The following is a 20,143-nucleotide window of genomic DNA, read 5'->3' on the forward strand; positions in this document are numbered from 1 at the left end:
GCCCAACAACGTTATTTTTGCCCGAGTGCCGGCATGCCAGGGCGGCGGTGATAACTGCACCAATAACCCCTGAGAAGAGCTGCATGTCATATATCTAGGGCTGGCTTCAGCTTTTCAGTCGTGCGGTGTTTACGAGGACCACCCTCGGCTGCGAACTCACTACTTGGGAGACTTGAAGAGATGGCAACCGCGCGAAACAGAAACATTTGCGTCAACGTTCGGATCATTCATGACAAGCCCTCCCAGGCTTCCCATTTGACCGTTGGAGAATTACCACAACCCCTGGTTGTAATTTCCCTTCCTTTACGTTTTAGTCGGGGATTGATTGCTATTTTGGACATTGTGCCCCACACCGTTGCTTCGTGAGCAAACCGGGCCAAAATCGCCACACAGCAGGCCCAGCCCAGGCTTTGCGCCGGAGACTGAGGGGGCGTGGTACCGCCGTGAATGACGCGTTTGGCTACTCTAACGGTCAGGGATGAGGCTGATATAACCCTCTCTATAGGCCGTATAACCTCCCGTCAATTCTACGATGATGTCGGTTCCCGGTTCTTGGTCCCTGCATCGTGACGATACTAACTAATCCAGCGACGACACTGGCTGACCCGAGAGATGATCATAATAATTCAAGCCTCGTATTGTATGTGCATGGTCAGTCTAATGGGGCTCTCAGGAGTGACGTCTAAAGGCTCTGGCTTTAGAGTAGGTTGATACGGGTTTTGCTGAGGCGTCCATTCTGGCTGTGCTCTCCTTGGTAGAATTAGATAAATACTCTCCTTGCGTCCCTCTGTTGTCAATTTAGTTCCCCAAGCAATCACTCACTCTTACTCCCAACCAACCCAACCAGCCTTTCGACACTCCCCCACTCGTACAATAACACCGACATCAGTCCCACACATACAATACTCCCAACACCCAACATGAGGGGATTCACTACCGTTGCTGCCATTGCCGCCACCTGCGCCGGCCTCGCCCTCGCCGCCCCCGGACCGGTCGGGCAGAGACAGGTGCCCTACGTACCTTGCGCCGGTCTGTACAACGGCGCCCAGTGCTGCGCCACCGACGTCCTTGGCGTTGTCGACCTCGACTGCGGAGAACGTAAGTGCCTTGGACACGATCTTGCCCGAGAACTCGAGGTTTCATCGGCCAAGCTAACAACCGACCAGCCTCCAAGCTACCCACGTCCGCCGACGACTTCTCGGCCGTCTGCGCCGAAATTGGCCAGCGTGCTCGCTGCTGTGTCCTGCCCATCCTGGATCAGGGTGTCCTTTGCCAAACCCCTTCCGGCGTGGTCGACTGATCGATTCTCTTCTCGCATAAGACATGGGTCGAATGATGACAGCCTCGACATTTTGGGTCTAAATCGGAGCGGATTGTTATTAGGAAACGAGCTGCTAACGTTGTTGATGGAGTATGGGATGGGGTGAAGCTTCGTTGGACTGTAATTATAGACTTACATGTAAACAATATAAGCATGAGGAATCGTGACAATCTCCAAACTTACTGTGAAGATAGTAAAGTGAAGGACTTCTACCTCGTGAACTTTCTTGTCTTCTCGTAACGTGTGAACCAAGCAGTGAATAAAGCGGTATGTTTCAACTGAAACGTGTAAGTGTAGGGCACCAACCACTAATTAGTCGGAATAGATATCTGAGGTATCCTAGTACACCGCATCTTGCCGCTACATTAATTGATCCTTGAATTAGCTAGGTTGGTAACTTGGTCAAGAGAAACTGTAGTTCCGGCGATGAGATGGGCAATGGGAACAGAAATTTATGAGTATGTATTCTACCAGGCTGTTGCCTCGTTTCAAGCGTAGGCAGCCTTAAATCAACTGTGAGGAGAGACTACGCGTAATCGTCCCATATGCCGCTATGAACAACCTCCCATACCTAGCTTGCTGTTGCTTCAACTATTGCCATCGGCGAAACGCCAGGCCTCGACGGGATCATGGGAAAACAAAAATAGACCCCCTGGCACTGGGATTCTCTGGGGTTGGAGGCACACGAGTCTCACAAATTCAATTCAAAACATTGATAATTGCTTCATTCGTTGAACATAAAGTACAACTACCGCCTCCTCCGGCGAGCTTGAATGACCCATGTATGACCCCATCCAAACTTGAGAAATAGACCCAGGACACTACTACCTACCTCTTGGCAGATCTCTTCTTCACAACATCAACCAAGCGATCAAGCTCTCCGTGCTGATCTTTTGCCTTCTTCCTGTCTCTCGGTCCCGCATCATCATCATCATCAAGTCCATGAGGACCCGCCTTACGCTTCCGTCCCTCCTCCAACAGCTTCTTCATCCCGCCGGTGGCCTTGAACTTCGGGTTCGAGGGGTCGATGGCGAACTCGTGGCTCTCGAAGACGGCCTTGAAACGAGAATCCGCCACGTCCATGTCGAAGTCCTCCTGCAGGCCACCCCTCTCCTCCTTATCATTCTTCCCCTTCTTCTTCTTCTTCTTCGACTTCTGTTTCTCGCCCCGGACGATCTCGTTCATGTCGAAATGGTCCAGATGGGCAGCCTGCTCGTTCGTGTTGTCGGCCATGAGGAGCTCCAGCTGCGCTTTCTGGGCGGCATTTTCTGCCTCCTCGGCCTGCTTGGCCTCGCGTTTCTTGGCCCGTTCTTCTTTCCGCAAGGACGCCTTGGAAACCTTTGCTGGCTCCTCGGAGGTGAAGAAGGGGTCGTCGAAGCCGAGGTCCTCGCCGGCTGGCTCTTCCGCAACGACATCAGCGTCATCCTCGTCGACACCCTCCCTCTTCGACAATGTCTTCTCTTTCCTCTTCGCTTTTCTCTCCCTCTCCTTCCGCTTGTACTTCTCGATCGTAGTCTCCTCGACCTCCGGGCCGTCTTTGTTAGACCTCTTATCCGTCAAGGCAGATGAGAACGTAATCTGCATATCACCGACGGCGGCATTCTTGGACGCCTTTGGCGCGGGCTCGTCGGACAGACCAAGGGCAGCACGCATCTTTCGCCGCGCCAGCTCCTTTTTGGTGAGCTGTGGTTCTCCGTCCGCCGCCTCAGCCTCGACAGCCTCTTCATCCACTTCATCGTCCTCCTCATCCTCGCTATCGCTTGCCAAATAGGCCCGTAGGTCATTCTCCGCAATCTCGGCACGACTCCCGCTGAACGCCTTCTTGATGGACTCTTTCCGCGAGAGCTCCTCCGGATGCATATCCCAGGTGAGCTTCACCTTGGAATGCTGCAGGGCGTTTGTGACGAAGTCCATGGGCTTGTAGCCAGTGGGGACGCTGTCGCACTCGTCCCTCGGCTCGTCGTCGAAGGTGACATCGTCAGGGACAAACCGCAGATCCAGGAAATTTGACGAAGCCATGTATTCGCTTCCATCGGTTGCTTCGTAGATTTTCTGGGCGGTGGACGCATTTGAGCAGACCATGACTGCATAGTAATACCTCAACCGGTCCAGCTGGTACGATCTCAGCGCATCGCTGTCAAAGTCTTGATCATTGCCCTCCTTGATGAGGTCGTTCTTGGCCTCCTCGTCGGAGTCAATCTCGTCCTCCTCATCCCCGTCAGCGCTCTCATCTTCCTCGTCTTCCGAGTCGACCTCGTCTACCGAGTCTTCTTCTTCATCGTCTTCATCCATGGCCTTCTTCTTGAAGATCTCTTTCGGAGGGCCCTCCAACTCCTCCCTCTGCATCCGCTCCTTGCCAAATTCGCTTGGGTAGATGGAGATCTTCTCGATCCGACCGCCGGCGGCCGGTACAAAGCTCGAAAACAGCGCCATGAGGTCCGGCGCCTTGATGTGGTCCCAGTCGAGATTGACAATTGCTATCCTGTTCGTGACCTCGCCCGTCTCGACGCCTGCCTGCTCTTCGCGAAACCTGTCCAGGGCGGGGCCAGCCTCGAGCTCTGCGCCGCCTTCCTCGTCCTCGGCGTCGTCCTCGTCAGAATCGGACTCGGATTCCGAGGCCGAGAATCCGCCGCCCCGCGCGGGGTCGTATTTCACGTTGGCGGCCCGGAGTTCGCGCTGGATGACCTCGTCATCGTCGACCTTAGCGTCCTTTTCCTCCCCCTCGTCCTTTCCCTCCTCCTCGTCCTCCTCTTGGTATAGTCTCTGCAATGCCTTCTTCCTCACGTCGCTCTTCAGCTTGCGCCCGTAGCGGTCGACCTTGGCGGTGGAGGTGAACTCGTCATCCTCCAGCATGCGCGAGAAGCGCTTGTCGATGGTGGTCTTGGTCTTCTTCTTGGACGGCAGGCGGAAGCGGGGATCGGTTTCGAAATTGGAGAAACGGGGGTCGGTGATGTTGCTCGTCGCCGAGCCATCTCGCTTCCCTGACTTGTCCTTTGCCATTTTCGTTGGCGTTGAGCAATTGCGCCTGAGTGATGAGGGCAGGCAGGCTTTGACAGTCTTGATCGAAATGCGCTTTCGAATGATAAAAAAAAAGTTTTAGTGGGGCAGATATTCTGCCCACTTATCCAAGGCGGTCAGGATATTCTCTTGGCATGCATAAGCCCGTTATATACATGTATACCGAGGTATGTGTAGCACGGATACTGTACATTGTATTTGCCTAGCCGGTTTATTCATTGACGTGGCCTTCCTTTCCTGTCCGTTTCTTCTCATCACACCCGACCTATCAACCAGCTTGTATCCAGCCTCGGCCACCCCGGAATCCCGAAGATCAGGCACTTGTTCTGCTGGGTGAATATGATGTCGAGATTTGTTGAAGGCATAGCTCTTGAGAGAACAGCTAAAGGAACCGGAGAACCCAACCGTTTTGAATATCAGAGAACTCTCCTGCTTGATCAAAACGACCAAATTGCATTCTCTTCGCTATCCTGTCAGAGCCAGAATGAAAGCAAACAAACACGCCCATGAGAGGAGAGTCCTCCCAGCCAAAGGCCACCCCTAGAAACCACCCGTCCCCTGCACCCTCTTCACCGCGCCCACAAGCCCCTTCGCCCAACTGAACCTCCCCGGGTCGACGCCCATCGCCCCCTCGGCCTCGCCGCCGCCCTCAGCCTCGGGCCTCCTCCACACGCCGTCGCGCGCGCCGAGCGCCCCGTACAGGTGCGTGTTCTGGTTGCGGCGCAGGGCGTCGGCCCAGGCGCGGCAGGCCGCCGGCGAGTCCAGCATGGCGTTGATCTCCTGGCTGTGGAACCAGCTCTGCGTGTCCTGGTTGCCGTTGCCCGCGATGCCGACCTGCTCGTCCACCACCATCAGCTTGATGTGGCAGGACCGCTCCTTGCGCTGCTGCACCAGCGGCTCCGTCTGGTCCTTGGCCACGTACCAGTAGTAGTGCAGGTGGGCCCGGCCGGCGTCCGAGAGGGCCTTGTGCAGGTTGTGCGCTACCATCTCGTTGTGGCCGCCCTGCATTGGGAGGAGTTCGCCCTGTTGGGGAGGGGGATGAGGTCAGTACTTGTAAAACGGTGGGTTTGGGGTTTTGGGGGTTGAGGGTTGGGTGAAGCACGTACTGCGTCGTTGTAGCCAAGGCAGACATAGCAGTAGACATCCACTCCGCGCTCGCACGCTTCGATGATGGCCGGAATGAGTGGTTCGGCGTTTAGAGTCGGAGTCTGGATAAAGACACTCTTCTGGGCGTGCCGCAAGGCCGACAGCCAGGCCGCGTTTTGAGGATTCGAGACGGCACTGTGGTTCGGGGGACCGTATGGCGATCGGCAGACCAGGGCGATTGGGAAGGGCTCGTCGACCGAGTGGGGAATGTACGGCGTCATCTCCTCTCCGGGTCCACACTCGGGGGCGGCGCCCTTGAAGCCCTTGTTTGTAGTGTGATTAAGGTGCCGTGTGACGGCTTCCATGCGGCTCTCACCGAGCGACGGCGATACCGAGGTCTGCACCCGCGCCACCTCGCCTGCGATGTCGTCGTCGTAATGCGGGTCTTCGGTTGAATGCTCCGGTAAGGGCCGTGAATTTAACGACGGCTCCTGGATCTGAGCTTGAGGGATTATCTGCTCCCCATGGTGAAGATATTGTTCCGCCTGTGTGTTTGCAACACCGGCTTGCAGCCGTCCATCGCGGCCACTTTCGGGCTCGGCATGAGGTATGCCAGGAGCGCCTGGATGAGCATCTGGGTGAGGATGGATGACGCTCTCGGTAGTTGTCGGTCCGGTAAGTGTGTCCGCGCGATGTAGATCGCCACTCTGCTGCTGCGCGGACGGATCAACAACCCCTGGCTCGCGGACCTCACCCTGCTTGTGTCCATATGCCTTGCTGGGGGAGACCATGTCCGGGCCGACAACGGAACTGAACCCTCTAAGCGTCCCATCGGGGGTGAACAGGGAATAATGGCTGGTTCCAAAGATTCCGAGTCCACCCTGAGCCGCCGGGGCATTGTGGCTCGGCAACGGAGGGTCGAATGCCTTGTGCCACGAAATCAATGCCATGTCATACAGGGAGTCGACGATGGGACCCTCCAGATGGATCATCATCTCCAAGTTGTCATTATCTTGGATATTATTGCTCTGGAGAATGCCTATCTTCCTATCGACGACCATGTACTTGGCGTGAAATGTCCCGAGCATCGGCTGGTGGTAGTTCATCACTTGCAGGTCAATGTTGGGTATCTCATCGGGGTGGGGAATCCCGACAGCAGTGCCAGTGTACGTTTTCTCGTTCACAAAGTAGTGAGGTTCGAAGATCTGCCTCGGACTCCCTCGGTCGTAGATGATTTTCATTACGACCTTAGTGCCAGACTGGCCAGCGCGACGGGAGAGCTCCTTCATGGCATCGGTGAGGAATTTCGAGGCCACCGAGTTTTGCCAGTAGTTGGTCGCCAGGATAACCTCCCTCTCGGCTCTGACGATAATGTTTGACATGTGCCGGGCGATATCAGGAATACTGTCGCGAGTTAACGACCGTGGCAGGAGGGGTGGAAGGGGTTCACCATCCACCACCAGCACCGACTTACACCGAGATAATGGTCAGGGGCAAAACGCCACAGCTTCCCATAAGCGGCGGACTGACCATCGCCCGATCCACGCCTTCCTCCAGCGTACACAGGGCATCATTGTAGATCTGGCACGGTTAGTCGAATGATTCAAATAAGGCTTTCAATGAGTGTGGTAGAAGGTCTAACCCTGAGGAAGAGCTCGCTCGGCTGTGTTGGCCCCCATTTCCCACACTTTGCGGCTTTCTCTAATGCCTCTTCAACTGTGCGACGTTCTCCCGAGGCGCCCGCCGAGTGGGAGCCGGAATCCTTGCCCACGTGGTGACCATAGAGCTTCTTCCAAGCATCGCCAGGTGCCATGGTCGGGTCCTTTGCCAACATGGTCGAGACGCTTTCGGTGGAGTTACATAGCTCGTAGATCCGGTCGCTAACGACCGGGATCTTCTCATCCTTTCCAATCGGCATGTCTGGCGTCCTAGGAGGTTGCGTATTGGGTTGAAGCTGTCTCTGGCGCGGGATTGTGAGGGCGCTGACAGGGAACTCGACGCAGGTCTGATACACGAACTCGCCTAGGTTTGTGGAGTATTGCGAAATGGACATGGTATGCCGGAATGAGTGGCCGTATTTCAGAGAAAAGAATGGGTACTGGCTCCTGGAAAGGTAAAAAGTGATGAGGTCAACACACACACACGCTACCTTAATATATACCTACGTTGTACGAAAGTGCCCCGAGGTCTAGACCAGAGAATACAGCCCTAAATGATGATCGATTCCGGCCAAATAACCGGGTTTCTGGAGTCGATCGATTAGATTTCTAGCTTTATTATTCCCAGCACAGTATAACAGTAAACCCGGGTGTGCCGTATTGCCATATCCAAGACCTGGAGAGCGATCAAGCCAAAGCTTCCTGATTCCCATGCGTGTCTGTTCTGAGCGGGTATGACGTCAGCTGGCCTACGCCGAAGCCCACGCGTTTTGTGGGGAAGCCCAGGCCACTCACTATACTATTGGGTAGAATCATGAATGTGAGCTGTTGTCGCCATCTCCTGTACGATGGAACTTGCAAGCTCGGCCTAGGACGGAGCTTTGCCCCGCTGGGCAAGATATGGTACCTAGGTAGCCGTCGATATCATGGCACTCACGGTTACGAGCCGAAACCGGGGCTAATCCATCATCAAGTCTGTCTATTGCGACTGTACAATTGTTGCTATGATTGTTCAACCCTTCTTCTACTGCTATCACCCGTTCCCAACCCCCCCAACGAACGCCCAAAGGTAAATAATAAAATCCTAAAAGATACTCTTGATATTGCGCGTCAATCGTCATCCGCGCCAAGCATGCCCAGTTCCAAGCCCCCCCCGGGCCAAGGTTAGGGGCGATTTGCATCCCTTAGAGGTCTTCCATCTCGTTCGAAGCCTCACTTTCCAACTTGGCAAAATTGGCAAAGGCCAACTCGTAGGCAAAGGCCAGGGTCATGCGCGCATGCTGGAGCATGTGGTCGAAGGACAGGTATGAGATGAGGTCGTCGACGCTGTGGATGTGGTTGTCGCTATACTCGAATGCCGACTCGATGACAAAGGCAGAGGGGTAGCCGGCTTTCGAAGCCGAGGCATGGTCAGAGCAGGCGTAGCCGCACTTTGTCTCGATGAAGGGAATGTCGCAGTACTGGCCACCGGCGTTAGATTCAAACAGAGGACAGAACAATGCCAGACATAGCAGGAGCTTGGGCTTCTCTTGACATACCTCGACAATCACCTTCTTGATGAATTCGGTCAAATTCGGATCGACAAAGTCTACGACGACGCCGACACTCTCGGGCTGGCCCGCCTGGAGAGTGCGTTCCACGAACCCGGTCATGTCTTGCTGGAGCATCGCCTTGACGTCCCGGTTGGCCTTCGCATATGCCGAGAAGATGGCCTGGCTGCCGAGCAAACCGCCTTCCTCGGCACTATACCATTGGAACTCGATCGTGTTCTCATGCTTGCCCTTGACGATATCCTCCGACGTCAGCAGCACGCGGAAAGCCTCGAGAATGGTGACAGTGCCGCTGCCATCGTCATCCGCACCCGGCGCAGCAAGTATGCTCGGAAGCCAGAGGTTGATCGAGTCTTGGTGAGCGCCGATGACGATTGTGGAGTTGGTCTTGCCGGGAATCGTTGCAATGATGCTGTTCTGGCCCCACGAGTGCTCGAAGTGCTTTGCTGAGACGTAATCCTCCGCACCAGCCTCCTTGATAGTGTCACGGACCACACCGAGCAGCCATTCGCTCGACTGCCGACCATAGTCGGACTTGTAGTACCGGGTGTGAAAGCTGGTAAACGTCTCCAAATGGTCTTTCATCTCCGTCTTGGATAGGTTCGCCAGGAGAGGCTCGATCTCGGTTTGGAAAGCCGGCGACTTGGGGAAGACGCTCTTGACGGCCGACCGAGCGCGGAGCGAGCCGAGATCGGGGTGGTCGGTGATGTCGAAGAAGCGCTTGCCATTCTGGAAAGACGAGCTGAGAGTCAGATGACGGCAACCAAGAGAGCAAAGCTCCGGTTAAGATGTCGAGCAGTGTAAGTGCAGACTTACCCTGCGCAGCTCCCATTTCTCATCTTCCGTCACCCATCTAGTCTCGCCGGGAGACAACTCGATGTGATACTTGGGAGCACCGTCGTCAATCTGCTTTGCCCAGTCGGTATAGAGGCCGACGTGCTCCGCCTGTTCGCTCTCTTCAACAAAGCGAGCGCTTATTGCCGGCAGAAGAAGCGCGAGAACTGAAGCCTTGGAAACCTTCATCGTTGCTGATTTCTTACTGCCTTTGAATTCTTGTTTATTGGATGAGGAGAGTAGAGAGGAACAGCGGCAGCTCGGTCTTTGGGAACGAAGGTATCTGTGGGGGGCGGGAACTGACGCATAACCCCCCGTCGTTGCCTGGGGTTCCTGGGCATGCAGGGGTCCGGCCAGCCGCTAACCACATTGGCTTGCTTGGCGTCAGCCACCTGCCTACGATGCGGTAGCACCTGCATATTCCCGACTACATAATCCGTATGTATGTTCTGTGTAAGTGTCTCCCGTGTATATGCCCAGGGAAAGGTATTTCGGGAATCAGTTCTCAGTTCTGTTTCTCCCGTTAACATTATAACACGATGATAGCAGCTTGTATATAGAGACCAATATCAGTTCACATAGGTACCTAATTATTGTCCCTTTCCCAATCAGTTGATTCATCTGATTACTAAGCAGCCATGGAATCATACGTCATGGTGGTCTGGTCCATGCCTCCTCTCTCCTCTTCTCCTTCCCCAGCGTCTCTTGAAGAGCGTCCAGAATCCCAAAAGTCCGTCGAGCCGGCGATAGAGACATAGCCATTCAAGCAATCGTTTCGACCAACGAAAACAAGCAAAAAACACACAAACCATCCGCACCACCACAAGCCGCCTTTCGACCATGTCGTCAGAACCGTCCGGCGGGCCCTCCGCAAAGGGCACCGACGACAACAAATCCCGACCAAGAGACCTGATCAAGCGCGGCGTGTACAAGTCCAACCCTCTAGGCACGGCGACCTTCGTCGGCCTCCGCGCCCTCGACCCGTTCCTGCAGTACCAGATCCTCGCCCGCGGTCTGGGCACTGGCCTGCTCTCCAAACTCGGCCTGGCCACCATCCCAGTGACGGCGACGGCCTTCATCCCCACGGGCAACGCCCTCCTCGACGGGCTCGGCCTGCCCCTGCCGCGGCTCATCCTGCTCGCCATGGCCGCCGGCTCAGCCGCCAAGCACATCTTCTGGCTCACCTATACCTGCAGGGAGGAGTTCCCCCCCGGCGCCGCCGTCGCCGTGAGCGGCTACAACACCTTCGTCAACAGCGCCAATTCGCTCCTTCTCATCACCGCCGCCACCACCTCCGCCCTGGCCGCGGGGCCCGACGTCCCCGTCCCCTTCACCGGCTGCGCCGTCAGCCTGCCCGTCGCCATCGGCACAGTCCTGTACGTCGCCGGCATCGCCGTCGAGACCGTCTCGGAGCTGCAGCGCAAGCGCTTCAAGGAGCAGCCCGGGAACGAGGGCCGCGTCTGCAGCGACGGCCTGTGGGGCTTCTCCAGGCACGTCAACTACGCCGCCTATGCTGTGTGGCGCACCGGTTACACCCTCGCCGCCGGGGGCTGGCCCGCCGCCCTGGTCATGGGGGCCTTCCAGGTGTGGGATTTCTCTTCCAGGAGTGTGGCCGTTATGGATGAGTACATGGGTTCCAAATACGGGGAGCAGTGGAAGAAGTACAAGGCCGATGTTCCGTGGGTGATGTTCCCGGGTCTCTACTAAGAGTCGGATGATGGCTGGCATTTGAAAAAAGAAAGAAAGAGAAGAAGAAAAAGAATAAAGGGAAGGAGAAGGCATTTTCCGAACCAGCCAGGTGTCGCGCAGAAGAAATTGGTCGTATAATTATGCTGGAGCCTCTATAAATGTATCATAACCTCTCTATGCACTCCCGCTGCTCCATAGGGCGCAAGACGCAATGCTGAAACACAATCAAAAACAAAGCTGCACGCGTTGTTTCCAACTGAAGCCCATCCGTCTGGAGCGCCCTCGCAGAACGCTCATCATGATGCTGAGTACTCAAAAAAAGGGGGGTATCGGCGACAACACTCACATGCTATCCTCCATCTGCCTACTCCTCGTCTTGGCCCAGTCATCCCTCTCCTTCTTCCCGCCGTCCTTCTCCAAGCCCATGCCCCTCTCAACCCACTCCCTGCTCCCCATCTGGCTCAACCTCGACTGCGCCCGCGCGAAGGCGAAGGCCTCCTCGTCGCCCGTAAACAGGTTCGAGCCCTTGAGCTGCTCCAGGTTGTTCTCCATGGACTCGAACAGGTGGCTCATTGCCTCATCGACGCGTTCGCCATTGCCGTCGCCATCGCCGTCGCCGGCATTGGCCATGGACTCGCGCATCTCCTCGCGCGAGACGAACAGCTCGGCCAGCGGCGCCGCCGTGGTGAGGACCAGCTTGGCCTGCGCCTCGTAGACGGCGTCGATGAAGGTGATGAAGCGCCTGGCTAGGTCGCGCTGGCGGAAGGTCATGCCGGGGACGTCGGTGACGACGAAGGCGTCGTACGACCGCACCAGCTCGAGGAAGTCGGCCGCCGACGTCGGCCGCCCGATCAGCTCGTCAAAGGTGAACCAGGCGCACCGGCCGCTGACGCGCGGCACGTGGATCTCGCGGCCCCAGACGCGCTGCGTCTCCGGGTGCGGCTCGGGCGTGTCCGGGTCGCCGAGGAAGCGGAACCACTTCTCGGCGTGCGAGGCCGCGTGGCTGTCGAGCGGCGTGTGGTAGACGCCCGAGGGCGGGCGGGGGATCTTGCGGTAGTCGGTCGTCGAGTCGAGGTTGATGACGTGCAGGCGCCGCTTGAGCAGGTGGATCGCCGGCACGAACGACTCGCGCTGGATGCCGTTCTTGTACAGCTCGTCCGGGTGCCGGTTGGACGTCGTTACTAGCACCACGCCGTGCGACATGAGCGACTCCAGCAGCCGCCGGAGGATCATGGCGTCGGCTACGTCGGTGCATTGGAACTCGTCGAAGCACAGCACGTTGCCCTGTTCGGCGATGTCCGCTGCCACGAACGGCACCGCATCCACGTCGTTGCCGTACTCCATTTTTAAGCGATGCAGCCGCCTGTGCACGTCCTGCATGAAGTTGTGGAAGTGTATCCTAGTCTTGGACTTGACGCTGCTCGGCAGAGTGTCGTAGAACAGATCCATCAGCATCGTCTTCCCGCTCCCCACGTCACCGTAGAGGTAGAGGCCTTGTGGTAGGTCCTGGGGTATCTCTTCTATTGCCGCAGTCTTCCCTTTGCTGCCAAACAAGGACCCGAATAAGGACTTGGCAGGCTTGAGAGACTCGAGGGTTGGTCGCACAACCGGTCGAGGGTGGTAGTGCCGCAGCTCGTCGTGTAGGTGCTGCAGGCTCTGGATAATACCTAGAAGCTGTTGTTTAACATGGATTCTTGCGCAGAAGTTGCACTGGATATGGGCATCTCCCGACCTCTCTGATGTTCGTCATTTTTCAGACTCCCTCGCTGGACGCGCAAATCGTACTCCTGGATCGGTCCAATGTCGTCGTTACTGGCGGCTATGACTTGTCAAACACTTCCCCTTATGTATTGCGAGAGCTAGAGATCATACCATTGTTTTCTGTAGCGGCAGCCACTGCCGAAGCGCGCCTCCTCTGGCCGACAGTGACGCCGCCTGCAGGGAACACTGCGGGGAAGCAACATAGATGGGTTGAGGGACGGTTCTGAAGTCCCGAGTTGGACACAGCAGCCCCAGATCTACATCGAGGCACAGTTCGGGGGCCGGATGTGCATATGTTGCATGAAAACGCATGCCTAGTGAGGCTCCGACGTGCCCTCGAGGGCTGGCGAAGAAGATGCGCCGAGAGGATGGGTCGTGAGGCCATTTTCATGGCACGTGCACTTCGATTCTGTTGCTGCGGTAGAGCTAGAAATAAAGACTAGCATGGCATATAAAATGACTGCACAATCCAGAAAGGAGCGACGGACAATAGAGAATGTCCTTCCATCAGAGAACGGAGAAGCGGCCAAAAACAAGGTGCAAGTTTGTCAGAGTTGAAAGAGCATGTGGTTTCTCGAATCTCAGATTGATGCAATCCGCGCCAGTGGGGACTTACTCGGGGCACTCGGGCCAATCATAACGGTACAATTCGCCGGGATTCCGAGAGTCTACCGAATCTTCGGGGGCGAATGTGGGGTCTCGGCATTCTCCTAACATCCTCAAGCTCGGCAGTAGTCTAAAAGATAAATAAAGAGACAACCCCTCGCTTCAGACATCAACGTTTGCTGTCAGTTTTCGCACCTTATCAAATTGGACACTCGCGATCCGGTAGAAGCCCAAGCTGGTCGAGTGGCTCACAGGACAGGACTTATCCCACAATCCGTGACGATGGCTTTCAAGCCATGACAGGCAAGGCAGTACCAGTTGGAAAGATCTGATAAGCCGGGGCTGCAATGTAGAGTTACATCACGTCTCTCGCGGCCGGCGCGGACATTTCCTTCCACGATGGCCAGGCTTTCGGAGGCACCGTCCCTGTCGAGCATGACTCTTAAAACGGTCAGTGAGCAGAACAGCTCCAGACGGGACGGGGCGAAGGTCAAATACGCTCGGGCTTGGGGGGATCAGCTCTGGTTATCAAGAAATCATATGGTGTAAAACATCATAGCCATGGAAGTAGAGATAAAGTGTCATCATTTCAAGCGGAAGTGTGTCATGGAAGGGGAGTGAATACACCCACAAGAATCTCGTCATCGTCGCCCCTCATCACCAGCGTTGGCTCGAGGTGTGAGGCTATGTTCCTTAGGCATATCTAGCTCAAGAATGATATATCAAGTCTCCTTAAAGTTATTTCATGGCGGTAATAGAGCGTAGTAGGGAAGATGTGGGAGGATTCTGGGATGGAGGTGTGGAAATATTCTTGAGGAAGTAAAGTTAGTATTGACTTCTCCAAACCAACAGAGTTGTTTGCAAGCCCCCAACACTTATGGTTAAGTGAGTATGGAAGATAAAGGTACCGAATGATTGTGATGTACGTACCCTCGTCCGTGTTTGTGCGTTGTGCCGTTATCCGTACTGAATACAAACCTACCTGCCGAGACGATTAGGTTCTAGAAGGGGAAGTGCTTGGGTACACACGTATCGTACTCCTTTGCCAGCAGTTTGCGCCAATTGGTGTTCCCGATACATATCGCTCTGCAGCCAAGTTTCCACGGTGTTTCACTCACATCTTACCAACGCCATATCAGATTACGACACAGAAGCTTGCTATTCAAGTCGAGTCATGCAAATCTAGTACAACCGGCCATAGAAAAATAATTTCGTGGACATGGTTAAGGCTAGTATCTCACCTTTGGCAGTACACAATATAAGCTCTGTCAATATCAGAGTCCCTAAGTATCAGCATGGCGGGGTGAGGCAATCACCAATTCAGTCCCTTGGGTGCAAGTCCTCTATGGCAGAAGCGCAGGAGTCAAATTGACATCACCATGAGATACATATGCATACACAAGCAGGCCGGGATGAAACTATCTTCAAAAAGACACTACGGGTGATGAGATTGACCAGCAAGTCTCTCCTATGGGGGCCTGCAATCAGTCCCCCGGGAATCAATCGCGACGTCAAACGAGGGCATGATGCCGGGCAAGCAGCAGGGCGGGAGGTCGAGACCTTGCAGTCGAGATAATTGTCACGGCAGCCGAACTTGAGGCCCATCATTCTGCGGCTAACCACCTGAGGCGGTGGCCAAACAAAAACGCAAGTACCTACAGCATCGTCAAAAGTCGTTAAACCGCCCTTCTCCTGACAGCTCGAAAGCAATGTATCGGCTCTTCATGCGTATTAAGGGGGCATGTCCGGTGGTCAACTTCTTGAACTTGTCATATCGTTGCCACGGATCATGACGGATGACCCAGGTGGGCAGCCCCTGGGAGATTTATCGAACTGCCTGCCTTTTGCCAAGCCCGTGTATATGGTATTCTAAACATGCATCATAGCTGGGCGCATAATGAAGAACCTCGAGATCTGGCTGTAGTATTTAATCATCTGCGTCGCGATGAATCATTTGCCTTCTCCATGAGAGAAATCGTGAGATGGAAGCGGGTGGAAGTGGGCCTTCGGAGTGAGGGGCCACTAATACGGCATGGAAAAACGCGAGGTTCCGCGAAAAAGTTCCTGCGCGGGGCCTGTGCGTGTTGGACCGTGAAGCTCGAGATTGCCTAGCTGCGGTTCGATGTCAATAAAACCCGAAAATACAGATCCCCGACCTTCGATCCACGACGTAGTCCCACGAGACTCCTAAGCCGCCAAAATGGGTTCTATGTTTGAGCAGTCGCAGAACGGTACCTTGTTTTTAGGTGGGCAGAAGATCTCCGGGCCTGATATCCGTGATCAAAATGGTAAGCTCTAAAGGTGGGCGCACTCTTGAAGCCCAGACAGCTCACCAGCCTTCCAGTCTTGGCCGCACAAGCGATCGCAAATGTTGTCAAAAGCTCGTTCGGCCCGAGCGGTCTTGACAAGATGATGGTGGACGATATTGGAGTAAGACCATGACCCCTGCGGAGATCACCTCGATGGTCAGTTTTGCAGACATTAACTCTCGGCAGGATGTCACAGTCACGAACGATGGAGCAACGATCCTCAGCTTGTTAGATGTCGACCACCCTGCCGGAAAGATCCTTGTGGATCTTGCGCAGCAGCAAGACAAGGAAGTCGGTGACGGCACGACCTCGGTGGTCCTGATCGCAGCCGAACTACTTCGGAGAGGCAACGACCTGATGAAGAACCGGATACACCCGACGACGATCATCACTGGCTATCGCCTGGCAATGAGGGAGGCCATAAAATACATGAATGAGAACATCAGCACCAAGGTCGACAACCTCGGGCGAGACTCGCTCCTCAGCATCGCCAAGACGTCCATGTCGAGCAAGATCATCGGCTCCGACTCCGACTTCTTCGCAAATATGGTGGTGGATGCGATCAAAGCAGTAAAGTCAACGAATAACCGGAGCGAGGTGAAGTACCCGGTGAAGGCGGTCAACATTCTCAAGGCGCACGGCAAGTCGGCGCTGGAGTCGGTACTCGTCAACGGCTATGCCTTGAATTGCACCGTTGCTTCCCAGGCCATGACGACACACGTATCAGACGCCAAGATCGCAGTTTTGGACATGAATCTGCAAAAGGAGAGGATGAAGCTGGGCGTACAGATCACGATCGACGACCCGCAGCAGCTGGAGCAGATCAGGGCGAGGGAATCAGGCATGGTCATCGAGCGAGTCGAGCTCATCCTGAAGGCCGGTGCAAACGTCATCCTTACCACCAAGGGCATCGACGACATGGTGATGAAGCTGTTCATCGAGAGAGGTGCCATGGCAGTGAGGCGATGCAAGAAGGAGGACCTCCGCCGCATCGCCAGGGCTACGGGCGCGACCCTCCTCAGCACGCTCTCAGACCTCAATGGTGACGAGAAGTTCGAGCCATCCTACCTCGGACACGCCGACGAAGTGCTTCAAGAACGTATTTCCGACGACGAGTGCATCCTGATCAAGGGAACCAAGGTGCACTCCTCCGCGTCCATCATCCTCCGTGGACCCAACGACTTCCAGCTGGATGAGATGGAGCGGTCAGTACACGACAGCCTATGCGCCGTGAAGCGGACCCTGGAGAGCGGCAGCATCGTCCCCGGCGGCGGCGCCGTCGAGACCGCCCTGCACATCTACCTCGAGGAGTTCGCCGGCACTGTCGGCTCGCGAGAGCAGCTGGCCATCGGCGAGTTCGCGCAGTCGCTCCTGGTGATCCCCAAGACGCTGGCGATCAACGCCGCCAAGGACTCGTCGGAGCTCGTGGCGCAGCTGCGCTCGAGACACGCCCTGTCCCAGCGGATCCAGGAGGGAGACGCGAACGAGGATGAGAAGACGGTGGCGCGGCACAAGAGCTACAAGAACTACGGCCTAGACCTAATGAAGGGCAAGGTCGTCGACGAGATCAAGGCTGGCGTGTTGGAGCCGAGTGTGAGCAAGATCCGGCAGCTGAAGAGCGCGGTGGAGGCCTGCATCAGCATCATGCGTATCGACACGCTGATCAAGTTGGATCCGGAGCAGGCGCCCGAGGGTGACGATGGGCATGATCATTGAGATAGTAATAATGGCTGACACGGGGTTTGGAATTTGGTCTCAGGGATGTAAAATTACTCTAGACAGGAATCGCTTCTAGACGGCCAGTTGGTTCCCAATTTGATGAGGATAGCCCTTTGTGCATTGGCTACGTGCTCCATTGCAAGTCATGGCTGGCAACCAAGGAATGGCATCAGCTTAGTCAGGTAGGTAGCTGCTGATAGTGCTCTCTCGAGGTGCTTGCGCGTCAATTTCTGTCCCTATGATAAAACCAACCAGAAAAATGAGCCACATGTAGTTGTACCTTTCCAAAATGTATCACAGCCGGTGGCAGGCAGTCAGCACCAAGCAAACTTCTCATTGATGACCCAGTCAAGCTCGCAAGTGGGCTCCTCGCCGTACCACATCAGGCTCGCGATGCTATCACTATCCCGATCCACAAACTCAAAAGGCAGGCCGGACTTCTCGATGAGCCCCCTGAGCCTCGGTGTCGGGTTCCACATCTGCACGTCCTGGGACCTCCACTCGGCGGCCTCGGCCTGCGCGATCCGCACAATCGACCGGATGCCATCGACGAGGTACTCCTCCTCCGGGTCGCTCTCGTCCTCGACGACGAAGCGCAGGACGTGCAGCGTGTTCCCCTCCATCTTCTCCAGCCCGCCGTAGTACCCGCGCGTCCACACGGCCCACACGCGCCGCCCGGGCTTGCCGTACACGGCGCCCCGGACGACGGGCGTGCGCCCGAAGATGTGCTTGGTCATGAAGTCCTCGCGCATCAGGTGCCACAGGATGGCGTCCAGGTTCGGCAACAGCGCCACGCAGGTCCGCCCCCGCCCGCCGCCCTCGCCCTTGCCCGCTCGCCGCCGCAGCGCCGCCCGCAGGAGCTTCTCGTCCACGGCGCACAGCTCCGCCAGCTCGTGGTAGCCGATGGTGCTGGCGCTGGCACACTTGCCGGTTCCCCCGCCGCCGTTTGTATGCCCGTTCTGCCGGCTCGGCTGCGCCTGCGCCTGCGAAGGGGCCTCCGTCGCGGGCGGGAAGGACACGTGGGCGCTCGCAAAGGGCGCCCAGCCGTTGCGGGCGTAGAACTTCTTGCCGATGTCGGAATATAGCACTGAGAAGAGCGGGACCCGCCGCCCCGCCGCCGGGATACCGTCGTGTGCTGTTGTTGCTGCGGCGTCGATGGCCTGGTGTCTCCGCAACCGGGCACCCACCTCCCGCATCATGCGACTGGCGTATCCCATGCCTCTGAACTGGGGCGCCGTGAAGACCGAGCCGAGCCCGTGGGCGATGCCGTCTACGACGACGGGTTCGCCTCCGTCGGGGCCGGCCGGCGCGCAGGAGAGGGCGGGCTTGCGTAGCGTCTCGCACGAGGATAGGATGGGCCGCTGGTCTGGGGGGAGGGACGAGTCTGTGAGGATCCAGTGTGTGATGCCGCCATCTTTGGCGAGGGGCACGGTGGTCAGGTAGGCTTCTCGGTCGAGGTAGTCGTGGAGAGATAGGGCGGGACCCCACTTGGGATGAGTCTGGGACCAGGTTCGGATGCGTTCCTGGTCGGTGGGATGGGTAAGGATGAGGGACGGAGAGGAAGCCGCTGGGAGATCGGCCATGGCGCCCATGGTTTTAATCGTTCAAGGTTGGTTTGACAACCGGGGGATGGATATGTAAGAGTGGTATAGGTCAAGAGTCTGCTATCCTATGTGATATGGCCTGACTGAAGTGATATGTGGGAAGGAGCATGTGCTTGAAGGGAGGTTGAATAGACTCTGAAGGTGGAAAGTTAAAGAACAGAGCATGTCTACCATCTCCTCTCCTCCGTCTTACAAGCGGCCCGGCGAATTCGATGTGCCCCACCCCGCCGTGGAATCCTTCCGAGACCACTGAACTCTGGGAAGCTTCATGGTATGGCGATGCAGAAGGTCAGGAGGCATAGGTTTGAAACGTAATTTTACGTCACCGACCACATCTAACAGGGTTGCCCATTGTTCGTCTCCTCCCGAACAACACTCGGATGAGCCGCTAGTCCATGGCACCGGACGCCAATAAGCCGATAATATGCGGCCCCGGAATTCTAGCGCAGGACGGTCCAGGCCAGAGTGCCCAGGTACTTAGCGAATGGGGCAGGAGAACGATGGCGGGGATGCATCAAGCAAGGTATCTTTTAGTATGTCTACTGCGTGGTATGTTCAGGGCCAGTACCCTCAAGTGTTGGCAGTGGTTCTGGCTGGAATCCAGGGCATGGGAGCCTGTAGGATTTTACTGTGGTGAAGTTATCTGTACATACCTAGGTATGCTGCGTCCGGTACCTAGGTACTTGGAGAGGCAGACCTAGAATTGGCCAATGATGGTGATAGAGTCGGGTCCTACGTCGTACCCTCCGGGAATAGAATGTGCAGCTGGTGTCTAACACATGACCCCGAAGGCCCGTGCGCGGCTGCAAATACACAGGGCTGGAAAAAAATCTGCTGCCGAGCACGGACCAACCACACCCATTATATATACCTCGCTCCGCACCCGCCTTTTCAGACTCTTTTCTTCTTTTTCTCTTTAGCTCTCTTTGCCTTTTGGCTTAGATCAAGTGTAGTATCTGTTCTTTTCAGTTTAATCTCTGAAACTACT

General features: G+C 56.1%; 8 protein-coding genes across 8 annotated transcripts; 3 read left to right on the forward strand and 5 right to left on the reverse strand.

Annotated features, from left to right (window-relative positions):
- Nucleotides 1-920: 920 nt before the first annotated feature.
- QBC33DRAFT_554664 (Cerato-ulmin hydrophobin family) lies at nucleotides 921-1,300 on the forward strand (the record flags this gene model as incomplete). The annotated part of the gene is made up of 2 exons (XM_060429541.1): nucleotides 921-1,098; nucleotides 1,167-1,300. 2 exons carry the CDS (start codon nucleotides 921-923, stop codon nucleotides 1,298-1,300), a joined length of 312 nt encoding a protein of 103 aa, XP_060287714.1.
- A 668-nt stretch (nucleotides 1,301-1,968) lies between these two features.
- On the reverse strand, nucleotides 1,969-4,468 carry QBC33DRAFT_523888 (uncharacterized protein). Its single transcript, XM_060426677.1, has one exon. The coding sequence runs from the start codon at nucleotides 4,319-4,321 to the stop codon at nucleotides 2,150-2,152; it is 2,172 nt and encodes a 723-aa protein (XP_060287715.1). The 5' UTR covers nucleotides 4,322-4,468; the 3' UTR covers nucleotides 1,969-2,149.
- Nucleotides 4,469-4,777: 309 nt separating this feature from the next.
- QBC33DRAFT_155580 (uncharacterized protein) lies at nucleotides 4,778-7,652 on the reverse strand. Its single transcript, XM_060422193.1, has 4 exons — nucleotides 7,068-7,652; nucleotides 6,900-7,006; nucleotides 5,446-6,829; nucleotides 4,778-5,362 (listed from the first exon to the last, which is right to left on the reverse strand). The coding sequence occupies exons 1-4, from the start codon at nucleotides 7,476-7,478 to the stop codon at nucleotides 4,880-4,882; spliced, it is 2,385 nt and encodes a 794-aa protein (XP_060287716.1). The 5' UTR covers nucleotides 7,479-7,652; the 3' UTR covers nucleotides 4,778-4,879.
- A 415-nt stretch (nucleotides 7,653-8,067) lies between these two features.
- QBC33DRAFT_155688 (leucine aminopeptidase 1) lies at nucleotides 8,068-9,981 on the reverse strand. The gene is made up of 3 exons (XM_060422194.1): nucleotides 9,450-9,981; nucleotides 8,622-9,362; nucleotides 8,068-8,543 (listed from the first exon to the last, which is right to left on the reverse strand). Exons 1-3 carry the CDS (start codon nucleotides 9,654-9,656, stop codon nucleotides 8,268-8,270), a joined length of 1,224 nt encoding a protein of 407 aa, XP_060287717.1. The 5' UTR covers nucleotides 9,657-9,981; the 3' UTR covers nucleotides 8,068-8,267.
- On the forward strand, nucleotides 9,982-11,336 carry QBC33DRAFT_155566 (uncharacterized protein). Its single transcript, XM_060422192.1, has one exon. The coding sequence runs from the start codon at nucleotides 10,308-10,310 to the stop codon at nucleotides 11,172-11,174; it is 867 nt and encodes a 288-aa protein (XP_060287718.1). The 5' UTR covers nucleotides 9,982-10,307; the 3' UTR covers nucleotides 11,175-11,336.
- On the reverse strand, nucleotides 11,337-13,539 carry QBC33DRAFT_155565 (protein AFG1). The gene is made up of 3 exons (XM_060422191.1): nucleotides 13,029-13,539; nucleotides 12,889-12,975; nucleotides 11,337-12,823 (listed from the first exon to the last, which is right to left on the reverse strand). The coding sequence occupies exons 1-3, from the start codon at nucleotides 13,306-13,308 to the stop codon at nucleotides 11,499-11,501; spliced, it is 1,692 nt and encodes a 563-aa protein (XP_060287719.1). The 5' UTR covers nucleotides 13,309-13,539; the 3' UTR covers nucleotides 11,337-11,498.
- A 2,086-nt stretch (nucleotides 13,540-15,625) lies between these two features.
- QBC33DRAFT_523897 (chaperonin Cpn60/TCP-1 family) lies at nucleotides 15,626-17,778 on the forward strand. The gene is made up of 3 exons (XM_060426678.1): nucleotides 15,626-15,811; nucleotides 15,868-15,953; nucleotides 16,019-17,778. The coding sequence occupies exons 1-3, from the start codon at nucleotides 15,724-15,726 to the stop codon at nucleotides 17,546-17,548; spliced, it is 1,704 nt and encodes a 567-aa protein (XP_060287720.1). The 5' UTR covers nucleotides 15,626-15,723; the 3' UTR covers nucleotides 17,549-17,778.
- Nucleotides 17,707-19,346, reverse strand: QBC33DRAFT_155824 (lysine acetyltransferase). The gene has a single exon (XM_060422195.1). It carries the CDS (start codon nucleotides 19,141-19,143, stop codon nucleotides 17,866-17,868), a length of 1,278 nt encoding a protein of 425 aa, XP_060287721.1. The 5' UTR covers nucleotides 19,144-19,346; the 3' UTR covers nucleotides 17,707-17,865.
- Nucleotides 19,347-20,143: the final 797 nt, after the last annotated feature.

The sequence above is a fragment of the Phialemonium atrogriseum genome, assembly GCF_030411735.1.
Source record: "Phialemonium atrogriseum strain 8032-3 unplaced genomic scaffold QBC33scaffold_2, whole genome shotgun sequence".
Classification (NCBI taxonomy): Eukaryota; Fungi; Ascomycota; class Sordariomycetes; order Cephalothecales; family Cephalothecaceae; genus Phialemonium; species Phialemonium atrogriseum.